This window comes from Cricetulus griseus, chromosome 2 (assembly GCF_003668045.3).
Source record: "Cricetulus griseus strain 17A/GY chromosome 2, alternate assembly CriGri-PICRH-1.0, whole genome shotgun sequence".
NCBI lineage: Eukaryota > Metazoa > Chordata > Mammalia > Rodentia > Cricetidae > Cricetulus > Cricetulus griseus.
The window spans coordinates 29,801,068-29,820,426 of NC_048595.1; the positions used below are offsets into that span (position 1 = coordinate 29,801,068).

General features: G+C 49.8%; 1 protein-coding gene across 2 annotated transcripts; it reads right to left on the bottom strand.

The window, feature by feature from the left end:
* Positions 1–7,252: 7,252 nt before the first annotated feature.
* On the bottom strand, positions 7,253–10,255 carry Hpcal4 (hippocalcin like 4). 2 transcript variants are annotated; one of them, XM_035438918.1, is made up of 3 exons: positions 10,094–10,255; positions 9,741–9,956; positions 7,253–7,450 (listed from the first exon to the last, which is right to left on the bottom strand). In XM_035438918.1, the coding sequence occupies exons 1-3, from the start codon at positions 10,253–10,255 to the stop codon at positions 7,253–7,255; spliced, it is 576 nt and encodes a 191-aa protein (XP_035294809.1). The 2 variants fall into 2 exon arrangements, with proteins under 2 accessions (XP_035294809.1, XP_035294810.1); XM_035438919.1 differs by lacking the exon at positions 9,741–9,956.
* Positions 10,256–19,359: the final 9,104 nt, after the last annotated feature.

Genomic DNA, 19,359 nt, shown 5'->3' on the forward strand with positions numbered 1-19,359 from the left:
CTGGGATTAAAGGCCTGTGCCACCACCGCCTGGCCTCAGCTGTTCTTTCGACCCTCTGAGTTTCTGGCTGTCCTGGTCCTGAGAGCTGGCTGGCTGTAGGGATTCCCTGGCTTTTCTTTCCTTCCTGCACCCAATTGGAACTTTCTCTTAATGTTCAGCACCTCTTCAGAGGATAAACTGAACAGACCCTCTGGGTCCTAGGACATCCACATACCTGAGCTGCTCCCCTGGACATCTTGCCCCCACGTGCCTAGAACCATTGGCCAGCATTTAGTGAGACCTGTGGCATGTACCGCTTCTTCATGTAACCATCACCTCTAACTATCTCCACTAGGCGAAGCCCTTGGCTTGCCAGCCCTGTTCACATTCTGGTTTGGATTTACTCCATAGCTGAGAAAGCACACTAAGCAGTGGCCTTGATGTCAGCGCATCTGAGATCAAGCCTCCAAAGTAGAACAGCATTTCTACTAAAATGCATTTCTACTGAGCTTCATTTCCACCTTTTGAGGAAAGCAGATTGTATTTGTCACTTTTGTGTAGCTGTGACAAATTACCCATCGGAAACAAGCTAAAGGACTTAAGATTTTACTTTGGTTTGTGGTTTTAGAGGATTCAATCTAGCAAAGCTGGAACAACACCTGTTGTTTCTGATTCCATGAAGAGGCAGAATGCCTTGGTAGTGGGACACTCCTCATGTGAACCAGGGGGACAGAGAAGGTGACTAGGGACACTATATCCACAAGGATCCACGCCTAGTGACCTACTTTCTCCAGCTAGGTCCCCACTTCATATCCAAATCATTAGAAGGACTTAAATGTGCTTGGCCTGACTACCTGGGAACCACACAGGAAGGTTTGCTGACTGTGATGGATGGTATAAACATGAGTGGCTGTTGTTAGAGGATTTCAAGGCTTCGCAAAGATTGAGGGAAACCAGTGGCCCAGAGAGCAGCAATGGCTTATGGGAGTACATAAACCTGAAAAACCCCAGGGAAGGGATTCAGGGTGGCTCCAACACAGGGTGCAGGAGGAAAATGTGAACTTAGGATCAAAGCTTCTGTGTTTAGCTGGTGCCAGATCTTGCAGGGCCTTGATTCCAGGATATTTAAGTAATAGACCATAATGACGGGGAAGGCCCCTTGAAAAGATGGCATGATAGGATGTGTGCTTTAAAAAGGTTACCCTGGCTTGTAGGTGAGGTAGAAGGCAATATTGAAAGTAGGAGGTGTAAGGATTCTGGCATTATGCCGGCCTGCCCCTGTCACTCAGGCAGTACCCTGGTCAGCCTGGGGTTCCATGACTACTAGTCTGTATGCAGGTGCAAAAGGACCCCTTTAAAAGAAAGACCCCTGCTCACTTATGCTCTATTTCTGCTCTCTTTCCTGCTGTTCCTCTGGGACAGACAGGACTTTTCCTGTCACCCTCTTCTCTCCTGTCCTCTCCCTATCTCTGTATCTCTGTGTCTCTTTACCTCTTTTCTCTTTCCTCCCCCCTTCCCTCCCCTTTATAATAAAATTCTCACTTAAGCTCTGTCTGCCTGGCATGTTTGTCCCTCTGCCTCGGTCACTCTAGCCTGCCATGGAATCCCCCAAGGTTCCCCTCTGCTTTATCGTAACAGGAGGTACATCCACCAGCCTGGTGAGACATTGAGGGATTTGACAAGAAGGCAACCCAGGACCTTTGCATCTCCAGGCAGGCAGAGGACTGGACTTCCATCTTGCAGTGTGGCTTTTGCTGGGAACAGCAACTTCAGGTTCTCTGGCTTCTGAGTCAGGCTTCTGAGCCACCTCCTCTGGTTCATGGTTACCCTGAGGCACGTCAGCCGCCTTCCTGTCCTAATTGCTTCCTGCCAAGAAAGCTACCTTCTCCAGGTGTCCTTGAGGAAACCCTTGTAAAAGCAACGGAGCGTCTCAGAAGGAAGCCAGTCCCTCCACCTGCCACTGCCCCCAAACCCCTCCGGCTGTTGAGGGGGTACTCTGAAAGGGCTTTTCTCCACTTCCTCCCATGCGGTTCCTACCACATCTGAGTCAGTGAAGAAACAACCGGGGATTAGACTGGGTTCCTTGAGTGGTGGAGCAGGGTTGTATTACAATGACTCTGACCAGCAGGGCAGGTAAGGGCTGAAATCCATCATGTGCTCTACTTGTTAAACTGAGTACACTGGGATGACGTTTGTGCAAAGAGGGAAACTGGTCTCTAGGGTCTCACTGTATGAGCTCACTATGTAAACTAGGCTGGCCTTTCTCTCTCTCTCTCTCTCTCCCTCCCTTCCTTCCTCCCTCCCTTCCTCCCTCCCTCTCTCTCCCTCCCTCTCTCTCTCTGAGACTGGGTTTCTCTGTGTAGCCTTGGCTGTCCTGGAACTCACAGAGATGCACCTCTGCCTCCTGAGTGCTGGGATTAAAGGTGTGCACCATCCATCACACCTGGCCATATTTTTCTATTAAGTTCAAAAGTGCCATTTGCTGCTTAGCTGTGAATTTACTTCCACTCAGAAGAGTGCCTTTTCTTGATTTGCACAAAAGCAACATATGGACCATCACCCAGCTCATAGCCCTTAGTTACTATCCACTCATTTGGATTCTTGGAATGCCTTCTACCAAAGTCTTCTGCCAGTAACCTCCTTCCTGGAATGGTAGAACACTCCTGTAATCCCAGCACTCAGAAGGCTAAAAGAGGAGTAGGAGAGTAAGGCCAGACTGGGCTACATAGTGGGAGACTGTCTTAAACAAACAAAATACAAACCATTACCCATAGAGTCAAAGCCCATGATCCCAGAGCTGAAAAGGGAGAGACACAGTTGCCCCAGTTGCCAGGTCTAGTTTGGAGACAAAAACCTTTAAAAAAACAAGTTCTATTTATGTATATGAGTGATCTATTTGCATGTATGTTAGTATCACAGAAGAGGGCATCATACAGAAGAGGGCACCAGATACCATTTGAGATGGCTGTGAGCCACCATGTGGTTGCTGGGAATTGAACTCTGGACCTCTGGAAGAGCAGCCAGTGCCCTTAATCACTGAGCTAGCTCTCCAGCTCCAAGCCTAGACTTTTATTTTTGCTTCTTAGACAAGTACTCATGTATCCCAGGCCCTGCTTGAATTCAGTAAAATAGCCTAAAATGACCTTGAACTCTTAATCTTGCTTCCACCTCACAAATGCTGGGATTACAGGCATGTGCCGCCATATCCCTTTTAAGCAGTGGGGAGGACTGAACCCATGGCTTTGTGCATGCTGAGTACTCTACTAATTGAGCTGCATCCCAGGCCTGGCTCATGTGTCCTGAGTTGCCTGCCAGTGGGACCCTTTGTGATCTGTTTCCCCTTCTCTTTGAAGTAGCTAAAGTGGGTTGCTATGCTATATGACTAGATTCCCCTCCAGACTAGATTCCCCTCCAAAGATCTACCTTGGCCCCAAGGAGGCTTCTGAGGTGCTCCGTGGACTCCCCCGGGCTTCTTTCTTTTTGCCCCACCCTAGCCCTGCCGAGCTAGTTTATGTTAAGATGACAAAGAGACCTTGCACAGTCACACCTTTTATTCATTGTCAGTGGGGAAAACACACACCACACGGCACAGGATTGATCAGTGAAGACGGCTGCTGTGGGCACAGCTATAAGCGGCACATCTCTAGGGGACGGGCTCTGCTTCCTCACTGCTGTCACTTAGAAGGCTCTGGATCTGCTTCCTCACTGCTGTCACTTAGAAGGCTTTGGGTCTGGCCAGCCTCCACCAAGCAGAGAGACCCATGCATCCTGGGAGGTCCTGCCCTGCCCCTACACTCTGACAAAGCTAAGAAGAGAAAACCCTGGTAAGTCTAGGGAAAAAAGAAATTCTCATGTTTTTCTAAGACTTTTAAATTGAGCGCATGAATTATTTCTTTCTTTAAGAACAATGAAGGAGCTATGTAAGAAATGTATTCTTAACCCCATGGTGATTTCTAAAGTCAACACAAAGCCTCACCCAGGGTGGATCTTCAGGAAATAACTTTTGCTTTAATAAATTTTTTTTGTGTAAAAATATTTACAGTGTCAGCTCATTACTGCCCTGCCTAGGAAGATCAGCTCACTCGCTCCTCTTTCCTTGCTCCCACAGCCTCCTGTGTAAAATAGATTTCTGCTTCTAAGGCTCTGCCATTGTCAGGGCAGAGAAGAATCAGTGTCTTTACTAATGGGCTTGTTTTTATTTTCTTCTTAACTTTAAGAAGAAGAAGTTAGTAATTATGCAGCTGCATAGACTGGCGTGACACCTGAGCGAAGCAGCCTACGCTGATGACTTTTAGGGATGAGAAATCACTTAGCCAGAAGGGATGAATGAGGAGAACAGGTATGAGGAGGCTGAATCTGGAACCACGGCTATTCACAGAATTTCTGTAAGAGGATCCGGAACCTCAAAGGAAAACTTGGATAGATCAATGTTTTGACTGCCTATATGTTTCCATGTCTGTGAGAGTAATGCACAGATGTCTGCTAGCCTTGTGCTTCATGGTAAGTGCTTCCCAAGCTGGAGCCGAGATGGGAGACCCATCTCTCTTCTCAAGGCAGGGATAGGTGCTCTACCACCGGGTCTCCTGGGCATACAGTGCTCTAGACATCCAAGAGAGTATGGGAGCAACGCCTAACCTGCCTGTGGCTCCTCCCATCAGTAAGAAGGCAGAGACAGTTTTGGGATTGTTGAGCTGTCCGAAACTCTCGACCTAAGTAGCAAATACTGCCATGAGTATGCATCCAGAAGCCTAGAGTGATCGTCTCAGGGGTAGAACTTGCCTATCATCTTGGAAAGATAAAGCAGTTCTCTCAGGAAGGAAGGTAGTGGGGAAGACGATGTTAGATGCTTCCAGGATTTGGTTAGCAGCCTCTAAGAATAGCACTGGTCCGGGTGAGGCTGCCCAGAAGCAGAAAAGAGGATGCTTGAAAATGGAGAGACTTCAAGCTCCTCCTCCTTTTTTGGAAGACCATAGTCTCAGAAACTTCTTGGCAGGGAGCTTCTGAAAGACAAAAGTCAGTTTGTCCTGCAGTCAACATCTGCACAAACAGACATAGAAATGAATGGGGCAGAGGAAGTCTTTTAGAGAGTCTTGTATTCAAGTCTCGGCACTGTGTCATCTCCTGACTGCTTGCTCTCACCAAGGGACCTCCCCACCCTCAACCCTTAACCTTAGCTTCCAAGCCTGGGGTAAAGGTTCTGAAAACCCCTATCTCCCTGGGCTGGGAGGACAAAATGAGATTCAAGTAGATGCAAGCCTTTGAAAGCCAAAGAATGCTGGGTCATTCAACATTTGGGTGGTTGGGGAAGAAAAGCTTTTCACTAGAAAAATCAGGTCCCAGCTGAGCCAGGCTGTTGAGCATTTATGTATCTGTGGTGCTGATGACAGCACAAGACATACTTAACAGGCAGCTCATGAGAGCTATAGACCAGCCCCAAGCAGCATCGCTAGATAAACACCTGCTAGCATCCCTTGAGGCTATGAATTCCTCAGCATCCCCACGTGGCCCAGATAGGCAGGACGGAAAGAAGGTGTCTTGCTACCTCCAAATGCCACAAGAAGGAAGGTCTGACAGAAGTTTGGACCTCAGGTCAGAATCTCCAAAAGTTTCTAGCTCACTGAGAAGTGAGAGGCAAAGAGCATCCCTGCTGCAGGGCAATCTCCGCCACCACACGCCCCGGCTTCACAAGCATCTCTACTCCCACCCTGGCTGAGATCATCTGAGACAGTTCGCACAGCAGTTCAAGAGGAAGTCAACTGTCACCGCACATCAAAGCTAACTCTAGATCACAGCACAAGCCAAGTGAAGAACTGAAAGAAAGAAGATGGCTTTGTCTGGAAAGCATGCAGCATGATAGTTAGCTCATAGACCCTAGAGCTCAGATAGAAAAGCTAATGAGCTAGGAAGGTGATGGATTTGTTTAACTGGCAGATCTAGGGTGGAGGGGTTAGAAAAAAAAGCCTTTCACGGGGAGTACATATGCCCAGCTCATTTTAGTCATTTGGTCCCTAAAGGCAGCCCAGGAGCCTGAACAGTGGCCAGATGATCCTTTTCTTCTAGTTCCTTCTGCCTGAGGCTGTGAGAGAACAAGCCAATCCCTAAAACCAAGCCAAACTCAGAAACAAGTTGCTGAGATGTGGGGTATGGCTCAGGGTTTCCATCTCTGATGCCAGCGCCCAACGTGTGCGGCACAAAGTCACTCGTGGAATTGAAAAGGAGAATAAAAGGAAGTAGCTGAAGCAGCAGGACTGCTGGTGGGAGAATGCAGGTTCTTAAAGTCAGATGGTAGCCCCACCCTTTTTGCCTAAACATTCTCCCCCCCTTGAAAATTAACATTTGTATAGTCATTTAAATCATTTTTATAAGAAACCAAGTAATATAGAGTATATCTTAATGGTCTAATAAAATGATCTTAGCTCTTTGAAAGGGCACTAAAAAAATAAATATTACATAAATTTTTATTTTTCTTAAAACTTCTACCCATGTGGTACCTAAATTTCCACAGGCTTTTCATGCTGTCTTTTTGCAACTTTGGGGGGGTGCTAGCTGGAGGACACACTAGTTCCAACAACTTGCCAGCACCTTGCACCCTCATCTCAGTTGTGTTCCACATCCCTGTCTAAGACCTTAACCCCTGGAAGTTGTCTCGTTACCCTGTGAGTTTCCAGAGGGCATGGAATGTGTTTTTTTTTTGTAAACAACCATATTCTTAGCACCATCAGGTGCCTGGCATTGAACAAGTGCTCAACAAGCATTAGCTGAAGAAAGGACTCGATGACCGTTCCAAAGGCTGGGCCAGAGGAGCCAGGGAGAGTCAGGGGGCAGGGCAGAGACCACCTCTCAAGGAACCTGGAAAGGAGAGACCCAATTTGGCCCTCTGACTGGGGGCCTGTGGGACCACTCTGTTTATTTAGAGCAGAATCCTGGGAACAACAGGATCTTGAAGCAAGTCCTTAGCCCCTCCCTAACCTCGCCTCTTGGGTCAAAAGCCAACTCCCCTAAGCCCAAAGGATGTTGGTTCTAGGCCAAGGCTAGAGGTGGAGCTAGTGACAGACTATCTGAGGACAGGCTACTTGAGAGACCCGTCTCTTTTGCAGGATGAGGTGGTCCCTCACAAAACTTGACTTAAGAGAGGAAGGCTTGGGCAGAGGAGTGGGTGACCTAGAGAGTGAGGCTGGAATGCCCCTCCCCCTGGGGATGGACCAGCAGAGAGGATATCAGGTTGGGAGGTGCCATGCCCGTCCTGGCCAGGGGCCCTGCCCCTCACCAGCCTCTACTTCTGCATGTCACACTGCAGCAGCAACACAATAGATGGGTCGCTCTTGGCTGCCTCCTTGAACTCCTCCAGTGTAATCTGGTCATCCTTATCCTGGTCCATCTTCTTGAAGATCTTGTCCACACGCTGCTGGGGTGTGAGCCCATCCTGGTTCATTCGCATCATGATCACGGTGCCCACCATTTTATAGATAGCCTGGTGGAGCAATGACAGAGGTGTGAACACCCAACTGGCAGGGAGGGCTGAGGATGGATAAAAGGGGGTCTGTCTGGGAGTGGACTGAGAAGATACTGGAGGACGGTGAAAACACTAGAAAGAGACATGTTGTTAAGACTGGCTTTTTAGGGCTGGCTGGAGGGCTGAACTGGAAGCAGCTTGCTGCACAAGCCTGAAGACCTGAGTTTGTTCTCCAGAACCCACATAAATGTGGAAGGAAAGAACTGACTCCACAAAGTTGTTCTCTGACCTCACATGACACTGTGGAAATGTAACCCTCCATATCACTCATGCACGCGAGTATGCGTGCACACACACACACACACACAGACACACGCACGCACGCACGCACGCACGCACACATTTCTTTACCCATCATGTGATTCTGAATGGCCTGGAACTTGCTATGTAGACAAGGCTGGCTTTGAACTCACTATGTAAACCATGCTGGCTTTGAATTCACAGAGATTCACCTCCCTCTGCCCACTGAGTGCTGGAATTAAAGCTGTGCACCAATTCCTAGTGCTCGACCTGGCTTTTTGGAGCCCATTCCCTATGGAGGGATACCTTGGTCAGCTTAGATACAGGGCGGGTGAGAGTATGTGAGGGTGTGATGTGACAGACTTTGATGATTCCCCACTTGAGGCCTCACCCTCTGAGGAGTGGATGGGGGGTGGGATGGGGAGATGGGGGGGGAAGTGGAAGGATGGGAGGGAGAGGGAACTGGGATTGGTATGTTAAATAAAATTGTTTTAAAAAGAAAAAGGTGTGCACCAACACACCCAATTAATTAAAAAAAAAGACTGTCTACCTAATGAGCACTCAAATGACTCATGCCTCAAACTCAACTCTTTAACCCACTTCTCACCTGCCGTACCTCTAGAATTCCACCTCAACAAGTAACAACTCCACTCTGCCAAATTGAAAGCAAAAACAAAACAAAACCCTAAACCATCATTTGTTAAATTTGTTGAGACAATGTTTCACCAGTAGCCCAGACTGGCTTGGAACTCAATATGTTGCTCAGCTTAGTCTTGAACTCACCATCCTTCTGCCTCAGCTTCTTGAGTGCTGGGATTACAGAGGTGTGCCGCTCAGTTCTCACGTCATTCTTCTCTCCTCTCTCTCTCTCTCTCTCTCTCTCTCTCTCTCTCTCTCTCTCTCACACACACACACACACACACACACACACACACACACACACTCCTTCGGCAAAAAATGTCAACTCTAATTTTGTAACGGCCCTATGTTGACTTGCTTTCCACCATTTCCACAGTTCATGCATGAAGGCAGCTTCCAACAGTCCTGACTGGATTTTTGTGGAAGTCTCCTTACTGGTCCGACTGCCCCTTCTGCCCACCATCTCCTCAATTATCTGATCTCAACACTCAGAATACACTCAATGCCTCTACCCTAGCCTGAGCCACTGACGGGACCCCTGTCTCCCTGTGGGACCATCTTCCTGCCATTCTCCCCTCTGCTCACACCTCCACTACTGCCCTGGCCTCCTGCCACACTGTGAGCCAGGTGAACACAACCTCACCTGCATGGTGGTTCACTCTGGGGACCTGAGAGTTCGTGCCGCCCTCTTCCTTCCTCTACTTTGCTTATCTCTGTTTTCACACCAATTACTGCCTGGCATGGCCCAAATTTACTTACTGACTTACTAGAAGGGTCTCCTATGAAAGCACACGGCAGACACTTAAGATGTTTTTTAAAAGCAAAACTACGAAACAAACAAACAAAAAAAGCCAGGCTGTGGTGGCACACATTTTAAATCCCAGCACTCGGGACTCAGAGGCAGGTGGATCTTTATGAGTTCGAGGCCAGCCGTCTACAGAGGGAGTTCCAGGACACGCTCCAAAGCTACACAGAGCAAGAAACATGGCCTGGCTGAGATCAGACAGAGGTCAAAGGACAAACGTGTAGGAATTGGTTCTCTCCTTCTACTATGTAGGGTCACAGGGTTAAAGCCGGGTAGTGAGACCTGGCAGCAAGCACCTTTACATGCTGAGCCATCTCTCCTGACCTCAATAATTAACTTCTTGAAAAAGCAAAATGAATTGACTTGGCTACTCTAGATTTGATTGACTGTTGGCTGCCACATGCTCCCTTTGTTCATCTGGGAAAATGGGGTATCTGACACTATCTACCCCACGGGATAAGCATTGAGCAAGGGGTCTGCAGACTGTGGTGGGAGAACACTGGGGAGCAGCTACGAGTCTCCTGAGGCTCAAGGACACTGGACGCCCACCCTGGGCCCCCGCACCTCGATGATCTCCAGCATCTCCAGGCGCGTGATGCGCCCGTCGCCGTCCAGGTCGTACATCTCAAAGGCCCAGTTGAGCTTCTGCTCGAAGCTGCCACGGGAGGTGACAGAAAGGGCGCAGATGAACTCCCGGAAGTCAATGGTGCCATCGCCGTTCTTGTCGAAGGTGCGGAAAGCATGCTGTGCAAACTTGGAGGCGTCTCCGTAAGGGAAGAACTGAGGCAGGGGTACGGGTTATTGGGGCGCAGCGACAGACCCACCCTCCCTGCCGACCACATCCTTCTGAGTTCCACCAGCTCTCAATCAGGTCCCCAGTACCCGTCCACCCCGCCATGCCATGCTCCACCCTGCACCTTGATGTAGAGCTGCTGAAACTCCTCCAGGTTGAGGATGCCGCTGGGACAGTCCTTCAGGAACCCCTTATACCACTGCTTTAGCTCCTGCTCGCTGAACTCTGTGTTCTGGACCAGGTCTTCCAGTACCTCGGGGGCCAGCTTGCTGTTGTTTTTCCCCATGGTGGGCCTGCAGGACAGAGAGCTTGCTCAACATGGCCCCAGGCTAGGACCTCACCTCTGTAAAGTGGTTCTCCACCCTTGTTCCACTTGGACCTTTCTTCACAGTCCCCTCCCAGGAGGAGCCCTTCTTCCTAAAGTCAGTACCCCTCTCCCCACAACAGTGCCCCCTTCCCTGGCCAACCACTTCAGCAAGCTCCACCTTCCTTCAACACCCTCAACATGCACTCATCCCTTCTCAAAGGAAGCCTGCTTTCATTGGGCAGTGGGCTCCCTCTCCCCTCACAATACGGGGCACCCCAGAGCAGACCCCTCTGGAGGACATTTCCAGCCTTTCCTGGTGGCGACTGATCCCCTTGGTGACTTGTGACACAGTATGGCCCAGTCTTCACCCTCACTTCACCCATTATTCATCATTCCCTTAGTCCCTAGCATAAAGCCTCAACTAATCTCCCTGCTAGCAAGGGCTGGCTGCATTCAGCACCCTCCCTCCTGGGCAGACTCCTCTTCTATCAAAGTCCCCCAGGAACCATTTCCCAAGTTCTTCCTCCAGGCTTTCCTGGGAGCCCCACACAGGAAGCATCTCTCTTTCCTTCCTTCCTGAGAACGAGTAGAAGGCCTAGACTGGAACGGTGTTGACCCCATCACACTTTGCTTTTCATTAACCCATTCACTCCCTGAGAATTTGTTGGAGACCTGGACTTGGTATGAAGATAAAGCCAAGATGAGCCAGCCTTCAGTAGCTCATGCAAGGTTTCTAGAGATAGATGACTGTCTGCAAAAAGCCTTCAATCCACGACAACCTGGAGGTTATTTGTTTGTTTGTTTGCTTTTCAAGACTGGGTTTCTTTGTAGATTTGGAGCTGTCCTGGAACTCACTCAGTAGACTAGGCTGGCCTTAAACTCACAGAAATCCTCCTGTCTTTGCCTCCCCAGTACCAGAATTAAAGGCGTGCGCCACCACTGCCCAGCCAACCTGGAGATTTTAAAGCAAAGAGTTTGGAAGCTAACATTCATTTCCTAACACAGAGCACTCACAATATGCCAGGTCCTGATCTATGTCCTGGAAATCCAGAGATTTTTGAAATTTTCCTTTAGCTGCAATGTGCAAGATGACTTGAGGGTAGGGCTGGAAAAGAGGGCTTAGTGGTTAAGAGCACTTGCTGCTCTTCCAGAGGATCCAAGTTTGGTTCCCAGCACCCATGTCAAGCAGCTCACAACCATATGAAATAGCGGCTCCTGAGCATCTGACACCTCTGGCCCCCAGGGCACCTGTACTCATGTGCACATACCCACAGGCAGAAACACACACCTACATATCATTAAAAATAATAAAAACAAATCTTTAATAAAATGTGACTCAAGGTGGAGAGTGGTGAGCTGTACAAGGAGGGGCTTGGCATACAGTTCAAATGGAGAGAGGTGGATGGACTGACAGGTGCTAAAAGAGCACATTGGTAGCCCTTGCTGACTGGATTTAGGAGTGAGATGAACACAGAAATCAAGGCAAATGTTTCCCAAGCTAGTTACAGATATTTCTGGACCTCAGGAGCCTCCTCTGGGTCATGAGGTCAAGGAGCAGTGTAGATGCGGCATCCTTCCCTAGCTACTAACCTACCACCCCGAGAAGATTAAGAATTCTACAGGAGAAGCCAAGGAGGCGGAAGTATGCTATCTTCAGGAGCTTGGAACTGCACCAGGGCCAGAGTCAAGGGTGCCTCTGGACCACCCACCTGTAGGCAGAAGCGAGGAACCATCCTCAGCTGCCTCCTCCCCCAATGATTGTGTAAGCTTGAGGAGTAAGGATGTTGGAAAGCCCGGAAGCAAAGGTGACTGACAGGGGAGGAAGAACCTCTCCCATGGCTCTTGTAGGATGTGCCTTAGTGTCTGCATGAGGGGCTGGGTCTATGCGTAGGAGGGTGTCAACGTATGAGGCTGCAAATCTGTCAGAGCACACACGTCTCTATGTGTCATGGTGTCTGTGTGGTCTCACCTTCTGCTCTTTTTCTTCTCTCTCCTGTGCTACCTTCCCACCCTTCTGTCTTTGAGGTCCTTACCTGTGCCCTGCCCCTACTTGACCCTAGACCCAGAGAGGACCAGAAAGTACATCCCTTCATCTCTCTTAGATAGTCAGAAAGTCAAAGTAGGCAGAACCCTTTGAGATTATCCCCTTATCTTAGCAAAAGAAACAAAATTGAGAGAACAGTGGCTTAGACAGGAGTGGCAGTCAGTGGAGGGGTTCCACTGAGCATCCAGGCTGAATCCATACCACCTGCTGGAGCTGTCCACTCTACATCATGACTGTCCTTTCTCAGCGCAGACCTTCTTTGCCCCCACCTGCCTTCTGGGAAAATAGCTCTGATGTTGTGATCTCAGTGGGACTGTTTTTGCCTGAGCTGCAGTCCATAGTTTCTGACAGGCAGAAACTATCATTCCATCCTAGTGGATGCTCACAAGCAACTTTGAGTCAACACAGCTACAGTCAGATTCACCCTCAACTTGAACAACTGTTCTCTACCCCCACATCTCTCTTCTCTCCTCTCCCCCCTCTCTCCACCTCCCTCCCCCCTCTCCTTCACCTCTGGGTGTGGGGGTATAAGGAAACAGAGCCCATGGACTGTTTCCAATTTCCCCCTTTGTCCAGGTCTAGCTTGCCATCTTGTCTTGAAATGTTCCTGGACCTCTGCTATGCCCATGAGAGCAGGGATACCACTCACCATGCTGAAGTCCAGCCAAAGCTCTTTGTCAAGCCATGCCCATGGTCACAGGGCTTACCTGCCCTGCAGGAAGGGACTTCCTCCTGACACCTCTGTTCCAAGGGATGATCACCCTTAGTTACAGTGTAGGGTGTGGGTGACACTCTGAAGCTCCAGAATCTCAAGGTAGAGCTATCCATACACACACACTCATGACCAGACCTTCTGAAACTCCAGAATCATCCAGAGTCTTGTTTCAAGTTGCTCACCTGTTGATCTTCACCCTTCACTGTTCACCCTGTTACCACATACTCCCCCTGAGCCAAGCATCTCCCAGACAGGCACCACCTCACCTGTGTGTTTATACAGTGCCCCTCCGTTAACCCTTTCTTCTCTGGGCAGACACAAGTGAAAGCTGCCTTCACTTCATCACTGCCACCGTCTCCCTAGCAATCAGCCCTTTCCAAGGTGGGCAGTGGTCAGGCAACAGCATGGGCTCAGCACTCTGGGTATGGGCAGACCTGGTGAGGCTTTGGTGTGGAACCCTCACACATACACCATCTTCTGACCCTTATCTAGTGATCAAGTATTCCAAAGGAGGCCTTTGTGTTGCCCAAAACAGGGAGAGTCCCCAGGTCTTTTTGGCTAACAGTTTTCCCCTTCCAACAGAACTTCGACTATTTCTGAGCATCTGTTGTTCCTGTCTGTCTCTTTGAGGCTCTCCTATTGGTTCTTGATTTCCCTCTGTGCCCGCACATAGCACTCTGTAGAAGCTTGAAGGCAGAGTCTAGGATACATTCATGTTCAGTGAATGCCACTTAGATTATGAGAAGAGCAACATGCCCTTCTTCTTTGGTACTATGTCTCACTGTTTCGTTTATCTGTGATTTCCTATCAAGCCTACTTCAGAGACAGTGGAACCCAGAGTCAGGGAAAGGAAAGGTTCACCCAAGGTCAACTGGAGCCCATCAGCTGCAAAGCAAGGACCAGAGCCTAGTTGGGGGCATGTTCTGTTGGAGTGGTGGCTTCTGGAGGACTTCAGTTGAGGAGGCACCCCTTGCTCTGTGTGCTCAGAGGCCTCTTCTAGTGGGCTCAGGGTTAGGGGGTTCGAGCGGAGAGGTGGCAGTGAAGGTAGGAGGGACTGAAGGAGGCAATAATCCCACACCCTTGCCTAGCTTCAGAGGAGCTGGTGCTGAGGCGGTTGCCATGGTGACAACAGCTCCCTGGTCAGGAGATTTTCTCTTTCCCTCTCCTCCCTTTGCTCTTCTCCAAGCATCAGCAATGGCAGTAACAGCCAGGTCTTGTTTCTCCCCTTCATAGTAAGAGGCAAAAGTGGCTGGCACTTGCAAGGTGAGCTGGGTTGGCCACCTCCAATTTGGAGCTTATCGTGCCAGGGTGGACAGTTGGTCTGGAAAAGACCCCTAAGAGAATGAACCTGCAGGGTGTGTAGGAGGGAGTAGTAACCTGTACCCTCGGCCTGAGTAAAAAGGATGTCCCTACAGTGAGGACTGGGGCCTCTTTGGTCCCCTCTGAGAAATGTCCTAATGGTTTAAGCTTTGTTTTTCTATAATCAGCTGGAATCAGAGTATGTCAGAGTTAAAAGGTTGTTTAAGACCACCTCATCTAATCCTCCTCTACCCTGCTCTTTCCCCCATCTCATGAAGAATCTGAGAGGGAAAAGGCTAAAGTCAAGCAGCGACACAGGCAAGGGCAAAGGTTACACTAGACTCTTCTTCCGTGTTCAGACTCAGGGTTAGGAGAAAATGAGTCCACACGGAAGATGTAGAGCTTCATCTTTACAAACAACAGAAAGCAGAGAGGAGGGGAGCAACCAGGCACAAAAAGGGCAGAGGACCCTATTACAGAGAGAGGAGAGGTGAGCAAGTGTGGAGAATGGAGCTATGGAGTGATTTCCTGGAAGGAGCATCTCTGCTTCACGCTCCAGACAGGACCAAAGAAACAGAATATGGGATCTCTGTCTACTTGAGGGGAGCTGCTGAATGTGCCTGGGGTAAGACATTTGGAGGTCTTCGTCCTTCCCTTGGGTACGCTGTGAGCTGTCGGCATAAGGGGCAGAGGTTGTGTGATCAGAGAATGAATTTGCTGCGGAGTTATCTTTGGGAACAGGACCCTGAGGGGGTGAATGACAGTGAACTGTTGGCGTGGGTGTGGGCTACATCAAGGTAGAGGTTTCCATGGGGTTAGGCAAACCACCATCTCCAGAAGCAACAGGAGGCAGGGTGACTGAAGCCTCCTCTAGCACCATTGGCACCACACCCCCGTGTGTGTGTGTGTGTGTGTGTGTGTGTGTGTGTGTGTGTGTGTGTGTGTGTGTGTGTGTGTTGTACGCGCGCACTGGGGCCTGAGGAATGATTGTTCTTACCTGAGCTGGGGATAAGAAGACAGCTGTACCGCCTTCCTTGAACTGGGGACCCGGCTTGAAGTGAATGTCCCTTGCCCAAGGCGGGCCCTCCAGATGGCTGTCCACCTATGACAGACCCAGGGTCAGGAAGATGGATCTGAGCAGTTGAGGATGGGAGGGGAACGCGGAGGAGGAGGGGCTCAGGGCCTCCGCCCCGCAGGGTGCTCCGAGGGCCGGTCCCCACCCGCATTACCTGAGGCCGCTCGCTGGATGGCTCCGAGCCTGGCCGACCGCTGAGACGAGGCTGGTTTTCAGGCGGACGCCGGGCTCTGTAAGGTCCGCGTTGGAGCCGCCTCCCCAGCTCTTCTATCACTATGTGCTTCTCGAAGGCGACACGATTTGCATAAGGCCCGCCCCCTCTTAAGAACCTTGGACATCGATAGGCTCAGCTGGCACAGAGTGACAGCCGGAGTTTCAGGTGGGGATGGGGTAGCCTGTGAGTCTGGGCCACAGGAGCGTGCCCCGCCCGCCCGCACGCGCTGACCTTCCCCGGAGTCGCCAGGATTGTAGAGGGCTGTACCCCCATCTGTCCCTCAACCCTGAGGCTCAGAGCCTGGGTCACAGTTTGGAGAGAAAAGTACGGATGATTAAAGTGGATTCGCAAAAACAACCGCGCCGTTGCTATGGTAACAGAAGAACCACAGTTGAATCTCTAAGCCTACTCTTCCTGGGCCCCAGAGGGGGTGGGGGTAGGAGAGGGGGTGATTCGCAAGATGCGACCCCATCATCCCGTGTCCCACCCGAATCTGGAGGGAATCAATGAGGAGCTGCAGAGTGGCAGGGTGAAGGAGGGAGGAGACAGGTTAGTCAGGGGCTCGGGTCTTTGCACCAGTGTGCCCCCCTCCCACGATGAAGCAGAGGGGAGGGAGGGTGCAGCAAGAGCTGGGTGGATGGGGAAGTACCCTCTACCTAGACACATGAGGGTGTGGGCTCCCGCCAGCCACCCCTACTCTACCCCAGCTCTTCCCTTACTTCTCGAGGAAACCCAAAGGAGTCTTTGGTTCTCCTCCAGAAGGACCCTTCTACGTACCCCAAGGACCGCTCCATTCCCCACCCTCCCGCATTCCCGTTGCTTAGATGGAGCGGGTTCCCAGCCGCCGCCAGTCTCCGGCCTCGGATGTTGACACAACCCGGAGGCGGTTTACACTGAGCGGGTCTGGAAGGTTTCAGGGCAGCGAAAACGCCTCCTTCCCGTACTTGGGGGTCTCCCCACAGCCCGCCCAGCCGCCAGGGATGTACTCGTTTCTGAGAGCTCACAGCCCAAGGTGGTGGAAAGGAGCTCTCCAATGCCAAAATGGGGGCGAAAGGGGAGCAGAGATCCCTGGGCTGGGCCACGTGCGGAGGAGGGACTTCAAGGGATCTATCAAAAGTGGGGGCGGGACGTGTGGGGATTGGTTAAATGGGATTGCAGACGCTGAAGAGCCGCGGTGAAGAGGCAGGGTTTCTGTCCAAGCAGCAAATGTAGAGATGGGCAATACATTGGGGGTTAGGGACAGGCCTGCCACCAGCAAAGGCCCGGCTTTGGGGACTGGTCTTAAAAACTCCCAAACCAAGCACACTTGAGCGGGGGAGTGGGGGGTGGGGGAGGGCGGGGAGTCGGGGACCAGTGGTACCTGGTTTTCCTTGTGAGCTCCTCTTAAGCCAGTTGCGCTGTCCTGCTCTAGAAGCTGGGTATGTCTCCTCTCTAGGGCTGTAGCAAAGGGCTGAGGCCTCATAGTTCCAGATAGGAGATACATCCCTGGCACCTTTGGTTGGTGACTCATGATGGTGACTTCCCAGGCACCTTCCATGCTTTAGGCCCTGAAATAGGATCAAAGAGTGTTTGGTTACAGTTAATCATAACCAAGGCTCAAGAAAGTGGAGAGAAATGTGGGTTCCTGGAAGTGATATCTGAAAACCTAAAATGGAGTATGGTTGTTTCTAGGGCCCCTCATAGAATCTCAAGCAAGCCCTTTCTCATCCTGGACCTCCCAGTATGTAATATGTGGGCGCTGGCACCAGAGACTCGGTGGGGTAGTAGAAGATTTGAGCAGGGGGATGGATAAAGTTTTAGAATTGTTTTAGAATTATAGGGACATGAATCCGAAGGCTTTTCTTGGACTCCTGAGCCTCTAACAATAGCTTACTTTGTTGAAAGATGACTTTGGGCTAGAATTTTACAGCACAGTCCATCCTTAATTGTGTCTTTGGTTTCCAGAATTTCCACCCCCTGCAATCAATTGAGCCCCCAAATCATCAGATGGAAAATTCCACAAATCTCCATAAAAATCTATAAGTTTTAAATTGTGGGCAATTCTGATTACCCTCATGAGATCTCCTGCCATTCCTTTCTAGCCTTCTGTCCTGTTGAACCACCCCCTTGTCCAGTGTATCCACTCTGTATACACCATCTGCCCCTTAGTCACTGAGACGTGCTGTGGTACTGAGTATGTTTAAGTAACCCTTCTTTTATTTAATAGTCCCAACCAGAATAGTAATGTTGGCAATGTGGGTGTCTCAAAGAGCAGCTGTAAAGTCTTCCTGTAAATGAAAACTTAGGAGTTCTTCTCTTAAAAACAACACAATAATCCATCGATGGTTCCATCAATTAGGTAAAGCCTTCAAGATAAAGTTGCTTTCCCAAAGGCCTACCTCTGACATGGCATTAGGGAGCAAACCTTCAATACATAATCTTCTTGAGATAGATTTCATGTCCTAGGTGGGCATTGGTGGCACATGCCTTTAATCCCAGTACTCAGGAGGCAGAGACAGACAGATCTATGAGTTCAAGGCCAGTCTGGTCTACAGAGTAAGTTCCAGGACAACCAGGACTACACAGAGGAAACTCTGTCTCAAAACAAACAAAAAAGGCAACAACTCATTTAGGTTCTTGCATTACCAGTGTGCTGGCTAGTGTCTTGTTAACTTGACACAGACTAGAGTCATTTGGGAAGAGGGAACTTCAGTTGAGAAAATGTGCCCACCAGGCTGGCCTCTTGGCAAGCTTTTAGGAACATTTTTTTAAATGGCTAGTGTGGGAAGATCCAGCTTACTGTTGGTGGTGCTATGTCTAGGCAGGCGGTCCTGGGTGGTATGAGTGAGCAGACTGAGCAAGCCTGGGGGAGCAAGACAGTAAGTAATGTTCCTCATGGCTACTGCTTCGGTTCCTGCCTCCAGCTTCCTGCCCTGACCTTAGTGATGGAGCATGCCTTGAGAGTTGTAAGCTGAAACAAACTTTTTCCTCTTCAGGTTTTTGGGGTTTGGTCATAGTATCTTATCACAGCAATAAAAGCCCTAAGACAACCAGCAGTGGTGGATGCTGGCTTTAGGGTTAGATAAAGGTCTCAACTCTCTGTTCAGTCAAGAGTTAACACTTGACTTCTTGGATCAAGTGGGGACAGGCAAGGATCAGTAAAAGTTATGGGATGCCAAAGGCTATGGTATCTGTTTACCAATTAGTTTGGAAGTATTTTGATGTTTTCCAGAACCACTTGAGCTATACTGGTGCATAGACAGCAGAGTTTCAGCCAGGTATTACTTCCTGTAGTGAACGGAGACTCAAAGGTATGGGGAAGGGGAAAACAGCTTGTCAGTTATCACAGAGCTCATCAGCAACAAAATTAGGATTCGAACCTTGGTTTCAGTTCAGATTCCTCACTTGCCACCACTGACTGTCCTGTGTACTGCTGGGTTGGGGGGTCTCCTATGAAGCAGCTGCAAACAAACCAGACAGCATTTCAATTTAAATTATGGAATTTAGGACTGGAGGTATGGGCCAGCCAGCAAAGTGTAAAAGCCCAGATGGGTGGTGTGTGTCTAGTCTCAGTGCTGGGGAGGCAGAGACAATGATCCCTGAGACTCACTAGCCAGCTAGCCTAGCCTGCTTGGCTAGCTCGAGGCCAGTGAAAGACACTGTCTCAATAAAATAATAATAATAATGATGATGATGGGGGCAAAGAGATAGCTCAGTGATTAAAAGCTTGCTCATTCTCATCTAAAGGACCTGAGTT